Below are 16972 nucleotides of genomic sequence, written 5' to 3' on the forward strand. Positions count from 1 at the left end.
TCGCGAGACATGGACAGGAGAACATTAGTGTGGTCTGTATATCATATATATCATATCATTTATATCAGTGTTTCCTGAACTGAGAGACTGAAGAGTGTCATTGTTCTCTACAGGTTGAGTAGTTGTGGTGTTACAGATGAAGGTTGTGCTGCTCTGACTTCAGCTCTGAGATCAAACCCCTCACACCTGAGAGATCTGTATCTGACTGGAAATAAAGTAGGAGATTCTGGAGTCAAGCAGCTTTCTGATCTACTGCAGGATCCTCACTGTAAACTGGAGATACTGTGGTAAGTTTGTATAAAATGTCTCATATGGTAAATAATGATTGTCATACAAAAAAATATCTACTGTAATATTACTTATGGGACTGTTGCTTTTATTTTCATTAGATTCTTTCCAATGTGTCTGATATCATTTTACAATATTAATGATAGTATAAACATGACTGAATGATGTAAAGATGTGACAACCGTGTTCATATACAGATATGTTGATGATTTTTGGGTACTTGCATAAAAAATGAATATTCTGTTACACTTTATTAGGGGTTCAAGCATGAAATGCTGAAACCCTATTGTAATTGTAAGGATTTGTAAAACGCATCGTGCAGGCCAAACCGTAAGGCCTAGAGACTTAAAACCTGGCCAGATGGTAGGCCTCAATTTTGGGGAGAACCTATCAGAGTATGACCCCGATTGGCCCATAGGTGGCGCTACAGCAACCAAAAGTACAAAATCGTGCATAACTCTTAGAGGACTCTTAGACAAAATGGCTATCTCCAATAAAAAAAATTCTGCTATGTCGAATTTTGTCCGAAACCTACTTTTGCGAACTAGTCCCTGGTTTTTGACCCGATCGGCACCAAACCAGTCTAGGACAATTCTCTGGACTCTCTAGATCATTAATTATCGAAAAAAAGTTGAACTTTTGCATTTCTATGGCTGTAATAGGGTCATTTATAAAATTGGTGTGGCAAAATACACTAAAAAGCATATAAATCATAAATGAAAACTCAGAACTTCACAAAAATTGGTGAGCATATGTAACATAACATCATTAACAAGCATGCAATTTTATGGAGATCGGACGATAGGTGGCGCTATAACTGTTAAAAAGCTTTAAAACCATATATTTCCTATGGTAAATTGCCTGTATTGGCTGTAAATGGTCTTTTCCATCTATTATGTCAGTGGTTACATGCTTGCTAAATAAAACTTAATAATTTTTGATGCTTTTGTGCTTAAAGGCCTTAAAGGCCTTAAATGCTTGAACCCCGATAAATGCTGCTTGCAGCTTTAATTTTAAAGTGTAATTATATATTTAAGTACTGAGTAATATTAAGCAACTACATGTACTTACTATAGGGTTAGGGTAGGATTAGGATTTGTTTGAGGGTTAGTTACATGTAATTATGCATAATCTACTGTTATTACCATGGTAGATACAAGGACACCGTTAAATAAACTGTTGTTGAATATTCTTGAAATTTTTATCAAATGGAAACTAACCCGCGCAAGCAGTTTGTAGAAGCGGGTCTGAACCTCAGACTGGACCTGTTAATGATGCTGTGTGATCATTGTCATCTGATTGTGAAGTTTCTACTCATCTGAGCTGTAGATCCTGATCTGAGAGAATGAAGAGTGTCATTGTTCTCTACAGGTTGAGGGATTGTGGTGTTACAGATGAAGGTTGTGCTGCTCTGACTTCAGCTCTGAGATCAAACCCCTCACACCTGAGAAAACTGGATCTGACTCAAAATAATCTAAGAGAATCAGATGTGAAGCTGCTCTCTGATCTGAAGGAGGATCCACATTATAAACTGGAGACGCTTGAGTGAGTAGTGATGATTAAAACTGTTCATATTTTAATTGAAAGTTAATTTTGTTTCTTCTTAGTATACTTTCCTTGTGATGGTGAATTACACACTATAAACATGTTTAATACTATACAATACAATTTTATTTATATAGCACGTTTGAAAACAACTGGTGTTGACGAAAGTGCTTTACAAAAGCCAAGAAAACAAACAATGAGATAGAAAACACATAAAACAGTAAAGCGAAAAATATAAATAAAAGAGTAAGAGAAATAAGTTTAATAAGAGTTTGATTCATTATAATAGTTTATAGCAACAATTAAATATCTTCAAGTTTCTTTTAATTTCAAACAATTCAATATTTTGCTTTTGTCATTGTCTTTTTATCCATAAATGATGTATTTTGAAAGAATTTCAATTGCAATAGAAGATAATGTTAAATATTTATCTCTAGTTTCTTTATCATAAATAAAACTGGGCCAATGACATAGAAAGACGACAGTCATACAGGGTTATAGATAAGGGTCAAGGGTCATCATTCATGGTGATTTAGGTGCCAAATCTTAATCTGAATGTTTAAAAACAGCTTTAACATTTGTGTATCACAGTATTATATTATAATCTCTCACTTAATCATCTAAGTAGTTTCTTTTAGTTGTTCTAAAGTGGATAATGCAATAATGTCTCACACATTTGACTGTCTGTGTTTTACTTACAGGTTTTAGATGTTAGTCTGACCTTCTCTGGATTAGCTGATGGTGAATAAAGAGCCACTACAGATCAGAGTATGTGAGCGGAGTGGAGTGGGTGCAGAGCGAGGAGTGGAGCGGTGTGATTTTGAATGCCGTGCAAAGTGGATTTTTTAAAAGTCGGAGCGTTGTGGTTTTCACTCGCTCCACTACCGCTCCATCACGAGTACAATTCATGCAAACGGCCCATTATAGAACTGCATTTTTAGTAAGAATTCACACATTAAACACATTTATCTAGCATGATACAGATGGATCACTCAAATCAGAAAAAAATGTGAAGGTTACGATGACCCCGATGGACATGAGTTCTCAAGCCTACTGAATATGATCGGGTGAAAGCACATTTTTAACAGGTAACACTTATTCACACACGCAATCACTCTCTCACTAATGCATTGCATTCAGACAAATGTAATCTTACAGTACTGTCTGTATTTGATTTTGAATGAGCAGAAATCTGTAAGTAATGTAGCGGCCCGTAGATAAAATAACTGATTTTCTTCTTTCCAGACAAAATGTGCACTGCAAAAAGCAGCAACGATATTTGACTTTTATAATAAGCTTAGCATGTCATAGGAAAAGTTTGCACACTGTCCAATAAACCACATTGAAACTATTCTCCTAGTATTGTTTTTTATTTTTTTTATTTAATATGCTTATATATTATGAGCAAAACTTTTGCGAGATTTCAAAGCATACTGGGCAGTGTTTCTGATATCACTGAGCGAGGAGTGGAGCGGGGAGAGGTAAATGGTGACACCGGAGTGGGGCTGGAGCGGAGTGATTATGAAATGCTTGGAGCGTGGAGGGAAGATAGTTGCCACTCCACTCCGCTCACATACTCTGCTACAGACACAATCACATTCAACAAAATCAACAGACACAAACCCACAGTGATCATCACACACACACAATTTTGTTTGTGTAACTTTACAGAATGATCCAATCCTTCATCCAAAGTCAAACAAGGAAACCTTCAATCAGATGAAACTGGATAAATATTCTGAATGTTCAGATCCAATTTGACTTCTGACCTGTAATGCCTGAATCATAATCATACACTGTTCGTTCGTTGGTCAGAGGAGAACAGAGCGACTGAGTCTGGTTTCTGCCAAGGTTTTCTTCTCCATTCTGTCACTGATGGAGTTTGAGTTCCTGCCAATATTATTGATCTAAATTGACACCATTATATGAGAACTGGATGATGACATCACTGTTTTCTCCAGAGCGGCTCTATAGATATATTAACTAAATTAATAACTTTTTTACAACAGAAATGATTCAACACTGAACTTAAGATGGACTATGACAATATTTTCTTTTAGTTTTGCTGTACAACCGAAACAAACTTTGTTGCATTATTTTCCTATTATCACTGTAAAGCTGCTTTGAAACAATCTATATTGTAAAAAGCGCTGTATAATTAAAGGTGACGACTTTTGTTTCTCCATATAAAATATTTATTTAATGACTTAATTTGAGTAATTCAGCCTTCCAAACACATTCAAATCCCTCTAGATTATAATAACATTCACAATAAAATCATCTATTGCATTTGATTTCTTTTTTATTTAAAAGGAATGATGCACTGCCCCTTTTAAATGTAAAATGAAAATCTTTTTTTTTTTTTTTTTTCATAATCTATGGACACCTTTTAGTAGTAAAATGCTTAATCAAGTTTTCATTTTCATTTGGAATTGCAGAATATACATTCTATAAGCTGTATTTAAAGCTACACTGCGTAGGATTTTCTCCCATCTAGCAGTGATATTGTTTAGCCCCTCCCATTCCGAGGGCGTTTTAACTTTTACGGTGGCCGTATTATTTCAAATCTGCCGGCAGTCGCGAGTAATCTCCCCCTCGCATTCGTCAAGGTGCCACTGAGTGTAAAAACGTGAAAGGCGAAGCTTGAATTTCCAGGTATGTCCCTCTTTGTCACATTTATTTTCAAGATGGAGGCGCAACATGGCTGCCGCCATACGAGCGGCTCGCTCATATGCAGGGGTGTAGCCAGGACATTATTTCTGGGGGGGCCAGCTTGGGCCAGTCTTTTATTTGGGGTGGCACTTGATTGTCAAAAACTACTATTTTAAAACTCACGCACCGCGTCACTCAGAGTAGCGGTTTTCTCATAGCGGTTGCTCATAAACAATGGATTGAACTTCCTAATGGACACTAATAATGTCTTATTGATAATCCATGTTATTGGGATGGGTGCTTAGATAATGTGTGAGTGCGATGTGTCATGATTATGTGAGGGGTTAGGGACCTTAACATGAGACGGGGATGTTTTTAGTGCAAATGACAGAAAGACACAATATGAATTGTCATTTTAGGCGATAATTTATTTAGGTAAACCATAGCATTTTAAGGGCAATATTCAATTTATTTGTGATAATATAACATATTTAAAGAGAGAGAGAAAAGAAAAAACATTACATCACAAATAAATAACAAGAGCAGATAGTATGTCTAAATAGAACACACATATTTATAACATTGCAGGCTCATGCCCCATAATACACTCTAGGTAGGCAAGAAAAACTAGAAGAAAAGAGAGAGAGAGAGAGAGAGAGGAGGTAGATCCATGTAAGTCATTTTACATAATTGTCTTTTTGTTTGTTTGCTTATTTGTTATTCTTGAGAAATATCTGAGAGTGTCAGTGTGAGAAGCTGAGAGCAGATATGTCTAAATGTCAATAAATAACAAGATGTCTAAATAGAACAGACATGTAATAACATTGCAATACTCATGCCCCATAATACACTCTACAGTAGGTAGGCCAGAAAAACTAGAAGATAAACAAAAGATGTAAGATGAACAACATCACTAGCTTGTCCTCTTTATTGTTAAGGCTGTTTATGATCAAGAAATGGCAGGTATAACATAAACAGATGCTGGTTACTTAACTGTTAGTTTACAGTAGCTGTATTCTCCGTTTGTGGTGATTACTAGCAAATCGATCAACAAACTCATCTAAATTTAAAGACGCTGCCCTCCTGTGTTCTATGCTCAACACCCACAGATCTATGGAGGTATTTTTGGTGCAAAACTACTGAACGCCTGTGACAGTGAAATTTGTAGTTGTAGAGAATAGCCACACATGTGTATCAGTAAATTTGAAGTCACAGAGAGAAATGTTTTAAGAGTTGCAAACTTGTAGACTTTTTTTTATCTTCCACAAACACAACACAACAGTTTCACCTTCTCAAATTCTTCATTGCAGGTGCACAAATCCTATTCTACAAATCACAAATTAAGAAACTCATACGCTCACATTTTTGCTACAGTTGCTGCAGTGAATATGGTGCAAAACGCATTTAAACACCTGCATCAAGAAATGTGAAGTCACAGAGAAATTTTGCTCATCTGCACATCAGTATGTGAATTCATCCAATGAAAGTTGCACACTTGTAGAATATTTTCTCACAAATGTCTGTATATTTTTCTAGCACAAACACAAGTACATAACTACAGCTGCTTGAATCTGCTGCGACGAATCTCAAACACTGTTTTTCGCTTTCAAGTGACAAGTTTCGCGCGCTCTCCCTTTTGCACCAAGTGCACCGTGAAATGTGGGGCAAAAGTGAATTGTGCATCTGTAGAGGCAGTGGGCGGAGCCTACATGAATATTCATGAGTTTCCCGGCCATGCGCGTGGAAATGAAAGCTTTAGCATAAGTTCTGCTGGGAAGACTCAATTATTACGTCACTTATTGCTTCACTTCTATCCAATCATATTATTATGCTTATTGTATAAAAGCACGGTACTTACACATGTTTGAGTTCGCAGATACGGAAGCGACGATTACCCCCATCCTCCCCACCACCACCAGGATGGTCCCGTCCATACCTCCCAGGAGGGGGGTCGGCTGCGCCCCTGCCTTCATCTTTAGGCAGGAATTGCAGATCCGATACTCTCGGACTATGCACTACGGACGGGGCCTACGCCAAATGACTTTGTAGATTATCAGCTTGCTGAGCTGTCAATAAATGTATGGTTTATTGAAATAACTCTCCCGAGTCTTTCTGGTAGAACTGCTTATTCTAGTTCACGCTCCTCGTTTCTCAGCAGGTTTAATGGATTATTTCAAAAAAGGTAAATATAGTTTCAGCGCGAACTTAAACTACAATTGTGTATCATTTTTTTAAACTCATAATGTTTTTATTAATTCGTTACTGACTGAATGATTGCTGGCATTCATTTCGTGTAGGCAGGCCTAGCCTATATAAAGCACAGCAAACTTCAACTCGTTCATTTCGTTGTGCTTTTCCTCTGTACATTGCAATGCTTTAAACTGTCTTTTGTTATCATTTGTTGAATGTCACTGCAATAAAAAAATTTAATAAAAAATACGTTCCACTTTTACCGTAAAACCAAAAATTCCAGAACACCTGAATGATTACAGCAACACTTATTTCCAACAGAAGAGCACAATATTCCTAAATACATGAACCATTACCATTTAATTTATTTATTGCTAAGCTCTTCTGATAACTTACCTTATGAAGCTTACAACTGTGTCATCTCTGGCAATAATCTCTGGGAAATAACTCCACAACCATATCCATGTCCAAATAAACATTTTGCACCCTATACACTGATGTTTCTCTTTGTCATGTTCTTTGACCTTATGTGTTGCTCTGTGTGCCTGGATGATACACAATGATGACCATTGATACAAATGCATGATCTACTTCTGACTTGAACTCTTGAAAATGAAACCTTTAAACTTTGTTGGATCAATGTTAAAACATGACATTCTGGCATTTAAGATTTGCATGACAAAAGTTTGGAATCACTATGATTTAAGAAATGTTATACTTTTAAAGCAGGCAAGGTCAATTTCCACACTTCATTAAGCAGCACAACCACTTTCAACTGTGATAATAATCAAAAATGTTTCTTGAGCAGCAAATCAGTATTAGAATGATTTCTGAAGGGTCATGTGACACTGAAATCTAGAGTAAAATGAGCTCTGCCAACAGAACTTTAAAATAGAAAACAGTTGATAAAAATATTGCACAATATTACTGTTAAATTATAAACTCAGATAAATGTAGTCTTGGTACCTTAGAGGTACCTTACCTTAGAACCTTACTAATACCAAACTTTTGAACAGTGTATATATTATTATATCAAAACCAGCACAAGCACAACTTGCAATCAAAACATTAAAAATAATATTGTTACATTATTTTGCCAGTATGTTTGTAAATATTTTTTTAGAACATCAAATTTTGGTGACTTATTATATTCCGTAAAATAATGCTAAGTGTTTTTTTATTTCTCATTTACAGCAACCTAGTTGTATCAAATGTAATTTATCCACTTTTGTCCATACAATTTTGTTTAATCCAAATTGTACGCATGTATTAAAGCAACACATTCATGCTTGAGTTTGGTCTTAAATGATTTGGCTTATTTAACCCCTTCCCAGTCACCCCCAATTTTGGCAAGTGCTGCATACATGAAATGCCCAAAATAAAAAGGTTACTGCTCATAAGTAATTCTGAATAGAAACATAACACACATACATTTAGAAAGCCAACACTTGAGAGTTTATAGTTCAAGACTCAAAATTAACCAGACTGTTATTAATATTGAGATATATAAGCTCAAACATATTTTGAACTAAAATAATCTGGGATCACCAGTGATCCCTGACTGGTAAGTGGTTTTAAACGAACAAGAATTTAAGAACAATCACACCAGGATATATTATATATATTTTTTAAAAGTGTTAGCCCACAGATACATTTATGAGGGTTTATTTAATTTATTGCAATCAACAAATGCTAACAATTAGTAAAAGCCACAGTTTTAAAGCTTCGCAAGGTGCAAGGTTCGCAATATAGGATGAGTTAAAGTTTGCTGTAGCTACTGTATATAGGCCTACACGAAGTGAATGCCAGCAATCATTCAGTCAGTGACGAATTAATAAAAACATTATGAGTTTAACAAAACTATACACAATTGTAGCTTAGGTTCGCGCTAAAACTATATTTACCTTTTTTGAAATAATCCATTAAACCTGCTGAGAAACGAGGAGCGTGAACTAGAATGAGCAGTTCCACGCGCATGCCCGGGAAACTCATGAATATTCATGTAGGCTCCGCCCACTGCCTCTACAGATGCACAACTCACTTTTGCCCCACATTTCACGGTGCACTTGGTGCAAAAGGGAGAGCGCGCGAAACTTGTCACTTGAAAGCGAAAAACAGTGTTTGAGATTGGTCGCAGCAGATTCAAGCAGCTGTAGTTATGTACTTGTGTTTGTGCTAGAAAAATATACAGACATTTGTGAGAAAATATTCTACAAGTGTGCAACTTTCATTGGATGAATTCACATACTGATGTGCAGATGAGCAAAATTTCTCTGTGACTTCACATTTCTTGATGCAGGTGTTTAAATGCGTTTTGCACCATATTCACTGCAGCAACTGTAGCAAAAATGTGAGCGTATGAGTTTCTTAATTTGTGATTTGTAGAATAGGATTTGTGCACCTGCAATGAAGAATTTGAGAAGGTGAAACTGTTGTGTTGTGTTTGTGGAAGATAAAAAAAAGGCTACAAGTTTGCAACTCTTAAAACATTTCTCTCTGTGACTTCAAATTTACTGATACACATGTGTGGCTATTCTCTACAACTACAAATTTCACTGTCACAGGCGTTCAGTAATTTTGCACCAAAAATACCTCCATACAGATCACTCAGCCTATCCTCTCCCATTGTAGTTCTCAGGTGTGTTTTGACAAGCTTCAAGCAGGAAAAACTGCGTTCACAAGCAGCTGTGCTGACAGGTATTGCCAAAGCCTGGAGAAAACATCAAAGACCTCCTGGTACGGTTCAATAAAAGCTGCCAGGTCTACAATTGTAGGTGGTCTCTGCATCCCTTGTTTTAACTTACGATCTAAAACTCTTTTAATTTGGTAGAGCTCATGCTCAAGGTCGACAAGGTCACACCCATACAATTTGGCAAATGCAAAAGGCTATCTTTGTCACAGAAGCTTTTGCTACTTGGATTTAAAGCTTGTATCCCATGCATTATGTAACAATTCTGATTGGAGAATCTGTTCCTGAGCTCACTGAGCATCCGGTCCAAAACCAGGTTAAAGATTCCTGTCCTGTAATAATCGTTTCTCGGCTGCCTACAGTTGACATAACATGGCATCCCTGTAGCTGTGAACTTAGTGTTCTCTTACGTTTTGGAGCAGTGTCTATAGAGACATCGCATTGCTTTGCGAGCTCCAAAACAGTGTCCCACAAATCACCAAACATCTGCTCACTCTTGTAAGATTCAAAAGTACTAATAAGTGCCTCCACAAGGTCCACTGCTTCGGCCAAATCAAGAGAGGAAGACTGGAGCATGTCTGATAGTAATTTTGCATCTCCCAAAAGTTTCTGAAATATGGCAAGAAATACAATGAATTGGAAATCAATTTGAGGCAAAAGACCTCTGGCACCTACTGACCTCTCGACACTGTTCTCATCACTCAGTTCCTCAAGCACTGTTACAACTGCTGGCAACCTATCCCACAAATTACGGCAGGCATAATATCTGGAAGCCCACTGTGTGTCACTCAACGCTGGAAACTCTCTCGGTGCACCTGAGTACATGTCCCGTTGCACCTGTAACCATTTGGGATGCACTGCCGATCCAGACATGTAGATGTACAGCTGTTTTAATAAGGAAAAGAAGCATTAAGCCTCTGGGATCCCTCTCACGGTGTCCATAAGCAACAGATTGAGGCAATGTGCGTTACAGTGAACGTAGAAAGCATGCTTTGCTACCTTCCTTAATTCGGGCCTGCACACCGCTGTGCTTGTCACTCATGACTGCAGCCCCGTCATAAGACTGCCCAACAAGGTTACTCTTATATTCTATCTTGACAAGAGGTGAAATATTTTTTCTGTCAAGCTCTCCGCATCTAGCTTCTTTGCTACATCAAACTCCAAAAAACTTTCGTGGTTCTCACCATTGTAATAGTATCTCAAAACAAAAGACATTTGTTCCATTTTTTTTTTTGTCTTTAGTCTCATCCACAAGTTTACTAAAAGCACCACTTTCCTTGACTTCTTTTATTATTGATGTGTGCACCATCTCTGCTAAGCATGACAAAAACTCATTTTGTATATCAGGGCTTGTATATTTAGCATTTCTGGGACCATCCATCTTTTTCAAAATCTTTTCATCATGGTTTGCTATGATATTCAACATACCCAAAAAGTTCCCTTTCCTGCTTGAGTCCACGGATTCACGATGCCCTCTCAGAGCAATGTTCTCGGTTGCACAATGAAGAACCACTTCAGCAAGAGGTTTGATGTACCCCCTGTTCTCTTGTACAGTTCTTTTTGTTTTCAAATTCAGTTTAGTTTTAATTCGTTTTTAAAGTGGGTTTGCTAGTTTAGTTAATTTTTTATTTTTTGAAAATGCTTAGTTTTAGTTTAGTTTTTATTAGTTTTAGTGTTAGTTTTAGTCTTTTTTTGTAATTTGGGTTATTTGTCAGGGGCAAGATTCAAAAAGGTCAGTAAAAGTATTTTGTAATAATAACTCAACAAAAACATTTTGAAATTCCTTTACCTCTACAAAATCCACACGCCGTACCAAAAATCTACACATCTTCTTTACAGAATTCACACCCTATACTAATACCACAGCTGTACAATTTTCACACCCTATGGCCTACTAAATTTACCGTATACAGTCAATAGCCTACTCATCTGTGTTGAAGCAGCAGACATTCAGTGTAAACGTAAAAAGTAAAAGTAGGCCTACACTTGTTTCAGACTGCTGTAAATATGCTGTTGTTTGTTAGCTCAACTGTGTTGAAATTAAGTTGTCTGTCTGAAATAAACTAAACTATTCAAATTATTCAAAAAATTACATAACATTAATATTTTAATCACAGCTTATATAGTGTTTTGACATCGACAACCACAACCAAAAAGTGCATTTTACCTCAAACTTGCGACTAGTTATCTTTCTAAAGAAAGCGCAATTGCTTCTCGGGTCGACATCAACACACTGACAAAATTATATTCAGAATTTAAAATATTTTGATACCACTTTTTAATGTGTGATTGTGTAAAGGTGTTCACGAGATAGAGATACCAACCTTTCGCGAACTTGCTTTCAACGTCGAACAAACACTCGTTCTCATGGAGACGTGGTGTGCACGGAGAGGAGGGGCTGTGTGTGTGTGTGTGTGTGTGTGCGCCCGCGCATGTGAGTGACAGAGACAGAGAGAGAGCAGGGAAAGGAAATGCAGCGTGTTTTAAATAGCGTTAAAAAATGAAAGACCTTGACAAAGACGAAAACTAAGGACATTTACTCTATCATTTTATTTTATTTTAGTTAGTTTTGCCAAAAATACATTACAGTTTTAGTTAGTTATCGTTTTTTTGTAATGCCTCATTTTTATTTTTATTTCAGTTAACGACAATGTTTTTTCCCACCTAGTTTTCGTTTTTTCGTTGGCGCAGTAATATCTTCACTCGTGGAAAAATCCTCTCACCGGCCCCCGCTCCCTCTAGTGAAGATATTACTGCGCCAAGTCGAAGTGCTTACAAGCACTTGCTATGGTATTCCGCCATACAAAATAGTTATCCATTTTACACGCTTAGAAAAGCGCAACGTTTTGTTTTGTGTCACCGTCCTAGGTCGAGTTACACTTCGCGAGTAACTGTATTTAAATAGGGAAAACGTGGAGGTGTTTGGTAGCTTCTCTGCTTGGCCCATATTAAATGAACTGGGCTAACAAAGTTTCGCCGCAAGACAGAGGGATTTAGTGCACGCACTGAGACGAGAGAGGTATGTATCAACTCGTCTTAGTTAAGGGAATAACATAGTTTAATATGAAAAAACGGTAAAGTATCCCTTTAACTTTGAAATATGTATGATAAAATGTATACTTTAGTTTTTACAAAGAAAGATTACACTTGAATTGTTGTTGTGATTGTAACCTTTTTAATAAAAAAATATATATATATTTACAAAGTAGATGTAAACAAACTATTAAAAGGTAAATATAAGTAATATAAAAGGTATAAATAATTTTTATTGTGTTTTATTAGTGACAAATTTGGGGAGAGGATAAATATTCCAAAACTGAAAATACAGTATGAGAATTAACTGCACAATTACTAGACATGTTTTCCTTGGATATTGCAGGCCAATTTGCAAGCACAATTTGTGAAAAAAAAAAAAAAAAAAATTGAGATGCTTCCAACTGTTGCTCTTGGATTCTTTCTTGTGGCCTGAATGAATGGCTCATTAAGTATGCGGGCCCCATTGTCTCCTTAGCTGCAAACCACTAAATATGCATGATGGTGTTGGATCGTTGACGCCCACTCCGCATATTGCCTTTCCAAACAGAAAGTGTTTTGCAAAATTGAATCAATGTATTGTGTTATGTGAATGATTAGGCAGGATGATTTTCACATCATTTTGAAGAAAAAACCTTAGCGACAACATCCATTAGTCAAAAGTCTTATTGCCACATATTTAGTATGTGTTTTGTGGCCTTATTTCAGAAACTTTAGTTTTTCGTTTTTTCAATAACCATGCATAAACATTATTCTCTCAAAAATACAAACATGTACATTCATGTTGCTCACATATTATGGTAGCCCTGTTTGTGCTAAATAGAGTGTAATTACACCTTTGCCATTAATATGTTAATAAGCAACTGAAAAAAGCACAAATGTCAGGGCATGTCAGAACATCTCAAGGACCCCAAAAACACCTTAGACCCCAGAGGGTTAACATAAATGCTACCCACTTCCAATGACATTTTGTTCTTTTGTTGTTTTTTAAGTCTAAACATTTATGGTGCTTAATCTAATTAAATTAAATTAAATTAAATTAAATTAAATTAAATTAAATTAAATTAAATTAAATAAACTTAATTAAAGACACCTTCTACCTTATTTTGATTTTTCTCAGGTTAGGTAAAGTAAGTCGAATCCGTTCTAAACAATAAGTATTTAACCCTCTGGGGACCAAAAACGCGCCCGCGCGTTTTGCTCGTTTTTTTTTTTTTAGCAATGAAAATAAACACTAGATGCGATTTCTGCCTTCTCTCTGTCAGTAAACTCCCATTTGAAACGCGTTCGAAAATGGTCTATAACTCCGCGAAAATTCAGTCAAACAGGCTAACAGACCCACGGGCATAAAGCTTGAGATCGCATCTTTTAAATGAAGTAATTTATATAAAAAACAAATATTCTCAGCTTCTGTAATCTGTATAAAAAGAGAGCGACTCCAGTCGAGCTCATTACGAGCCATTCTAAAGTAATTTGACCACTCCCCGGAGAGCGCGTACTATTCAAATGCAAATTCTGAGAACCATTTCAGTCTGTGAAACGCCCCCACATCAGCTGTAAACAAAGCGTGACAATCGAGTGAGACATAATAACCTACCTTATGGAGAAAAGTTTCCTCAGAACAGTGCTGATATGAGGAGCAATATCTCCTGATATGAGGAGCAGATCCCGCTGAGGAGTGAGGTAGGCTGTTTTCTTTTCTCAAGTGTTGATGTGGAATAACGTTATGGAATAACGTTAGTGTAGGCCTATGCAAACCGCAAAAAGATGAATCGCATTTCTATAATATGACTCGCCTTTCTGTGAGATGAATGAAGGGTACATATTTGTAAAGACTGTTTAGCCTAAATATGAATCGCGCGTCTGTGTGTGAAAGAATAAACTGCTTTGCTATAGCCTACTGAGATGAGTAAAAATCGACTGGAATATGTTGAAATAAAATGTATTTGTATAAGCAACGTATTAAACTGCAAATTAGCATTTATATGCCCTAATATTTCATAAAAACAACTTTACAGTCAGTCACTTGTTGACTAGATTTGGGTACAGTTTTTAGGCTACTGTAGAATATACTGCCACATCAAATAAGCAATTTCTGCTCATATCTAACGTTATATATATATATATATATATATATATATATATATATATATATATATATATATATATAACTATATATAACTATATTATTTATATATATATTATATATATATATATATATATATATATATATATATATATATATATATATTTGCTATATTCAAACTAATGAATACATATGATAAAATGTAGGCCTATAATCTTTTTTCTTTTCTTTTTTTTACAAAGAAAGAGTACACTTGAAATATTGTTGAAATTGTAATAATTGGTTGTAATTGTAACATTTTTAATAAAATAGCAAAACATATTTACAAGATAGATGTAAGCGAAATCTTAAATGGTCAATATAAGTCTTCTTCTAAATACATCTTTTGTCCTTGCATTGTGGCTCAGTCAGTGTCACACCTGAATGAATGGCTAATTATGCAGAGTCATTATGCAGAGTGGGTGGGACATTGTAATCTAAGGTGTAAACTACTCCTCCCCCTTGCATATTGGCTTTCCAAGCAAAACCTGTTTTACACCATTTAAATCAATGTATTTTTTTTTGTGTGAACGATAAAGCAAGACTATTTTCACATAATTTTGAAGCTAGAACTCAAAGGGACAACATCCATTAGTCAAAAGTCTTGTGGACACATATTTAATATGTGTTTTGTGGTCTTAATTCAGCAACTTTCATTTAAATGTTTTCCAATAACCACGCATAAACATTATTCTCTTAAAAATACAAACATCTACATACACGTTGCTCGCATATAGCCCTGTTTGTGCTATATAGAGTGAATTTACACCTTTGCCATTAACATGTTTATAAATAACTGAAAAAAGCACAAATGTCAGAGCATGTCAGAACATCTCAAGGACCCCAAAAACAGCTTGGTCCCCAGAGGGTTAAATTTCCATACTTACAATTTAGTCAGAAGACTTCTCCATGGTTAGTTCAGCTCATTTTTCATAAAGCAGAGATTATGGCAGGCTGGTTTTTTTTATATAAAAAATAAGTAGGTTTTATTAAATTTAGGTTAATTAGTTCACATACAAAAAGCTAATATATAAAATCAAATCGAATCAAATCAATAACAAGCAGTTTACAAACTTTGACTGCAGGAGGCCCATGGCAAGAGACTTCTAACACCGGAGAGGCGGACTGGTGGTCCCGTTGAATCCACGTCTCTCTTTGACATTCCTGACAATACTTTTTATAGTCCACACGCCCTCCGCAGAGATTCAGTCCTTTACAGACAATCTGTCCAATCCGAAGTCTTGAACTGTCCTCAGTTCTAGAAACATCCTTACAAACTTCATATATAAAGCTCTTTCCTTTGTTCTCCTTTGCCTGCCTTTCTCCTGCGCCTCATGCTCCTCATCAACTGGGTAATGCTTGCATTTTTCTTCTTTCTTTGGCACAGCTCTTTCTAATACATTTTCAATTTCTCTCTACTCTGCTATATTAAATAAATGCTTACAACATTCAGTGTGATATATTTTTCTATATAAACCATTTTCTCAATAAATGACTTTACATCACCAATTGCAGTGTCTCTACTTTGTAAACCATTTTCTTAATAAAGAACTTTAAAATAACAGTTTCAGTGTCTTTCTTAATGACAATTTCTTAATAAACATGTTTATAAAAACAAGTCTCAGTGTATTTTCTAATGAACCAGATTCAAGGGTTTCTTATAAAAACTCTTTACAGTGTTTTTCTTAATAATAAGGTTTCTTATAAAAACCTTTTACAGTGTTTCCATATAATAAGGTTTCTTATAAAAACCTTTTACAGTGTTTCCATATAATAAGGTTTCTTATAAAAAAACCTTTTACAGTGTTTCCATAAGGTTTCTTATAAAAACCTTATAAAGTGTTTTTCTTATACAGCACTTTTCTTACACAAAGTTACAATTATACTTAATACCCTATTATAAGCCTATACATATGAGGCATTAATCATAACAGAATAAATTGCATGTTTACCTAACAATATTATATGGCCAGCCTTAATATTTTTGTTTGCCATAACCTGACCAACCCTGTCCCATTCTTCAGCTACTGATAACCACGTACCTGGAGGGCAGACTTGTTTATCATGCGTGCCTGCTGCTTCATTCAGTTTTATTTGTTCTCTTCTCCCAGAATCACTCTCCTTCTCCTGCTCGGTCTCTGACAGTGGTGGACGAAGTACACATACCATGTACTTGAGTTAAAGTAAAGATACTCAAGGTAAAATATTACTCAAGTAAAATTAGAAGTGCTGCCTTTAAACATTCACTTGAGTAAAAGTACAAAAGTATTTGCCTTCAAATGTACTTAAGTATCCAAGTACTATGATTTTTTTATGGCTATAATGTTCTATTATAATTTTAGTCACAAGACTCTTGCTTATCTCAGTCTACGTGAAGACTCCAATGTCACTCTTGGCACATCAATCTATTAATAAAATGACATTAATTATATATATATATATATATATAT

The 16972-nt window shown here is 35.7% G+C and overlaps 2 protein-coding genes across 2 annotated transcripts in view; one reads left to right on the plus strand and one right to left on the minus strand.

Annotated features, from left to right (window-relative positions):
* Window positions 1-16972, plus strand: part of LOC309511315 (uncharacterized protein) — a 224296-nt gene that overhangs the window by 57501 nt on the left and 149823 nt on the right. The window contains exon 14 of the mRNA XM_082186420.1: window positions 114-287. Within this exon, the coding sequence (XP_082042546.1) occupies window positions 114-287 (174 nt within the window). The remainder of the gene's footprint in view (window positions 1-113; window positions 288-16972) is intronic.
* The window catches only part of LOC309511370 (uncharacterized protein), a 220937-nt gene that overhangs the window by 57383 nt on the left and 146582 nt on the right, over window positions 1-16972 (minus strand). The window lies entirely within an intron of this gene.

The sequence above is a fragment of the Leuciscus leuciscus genome (assembly GCF_965113295.1).
Source record: "Leuciscus leuciscus genome assembly, chromosome: 12".
Taxonomy (NCBI): Eukaryota; Metazoa; Chordata; class Actinopteri; order Cypriniformes; family Leuciscidae; genus Leuciscus; species Leuciscus leuciscus.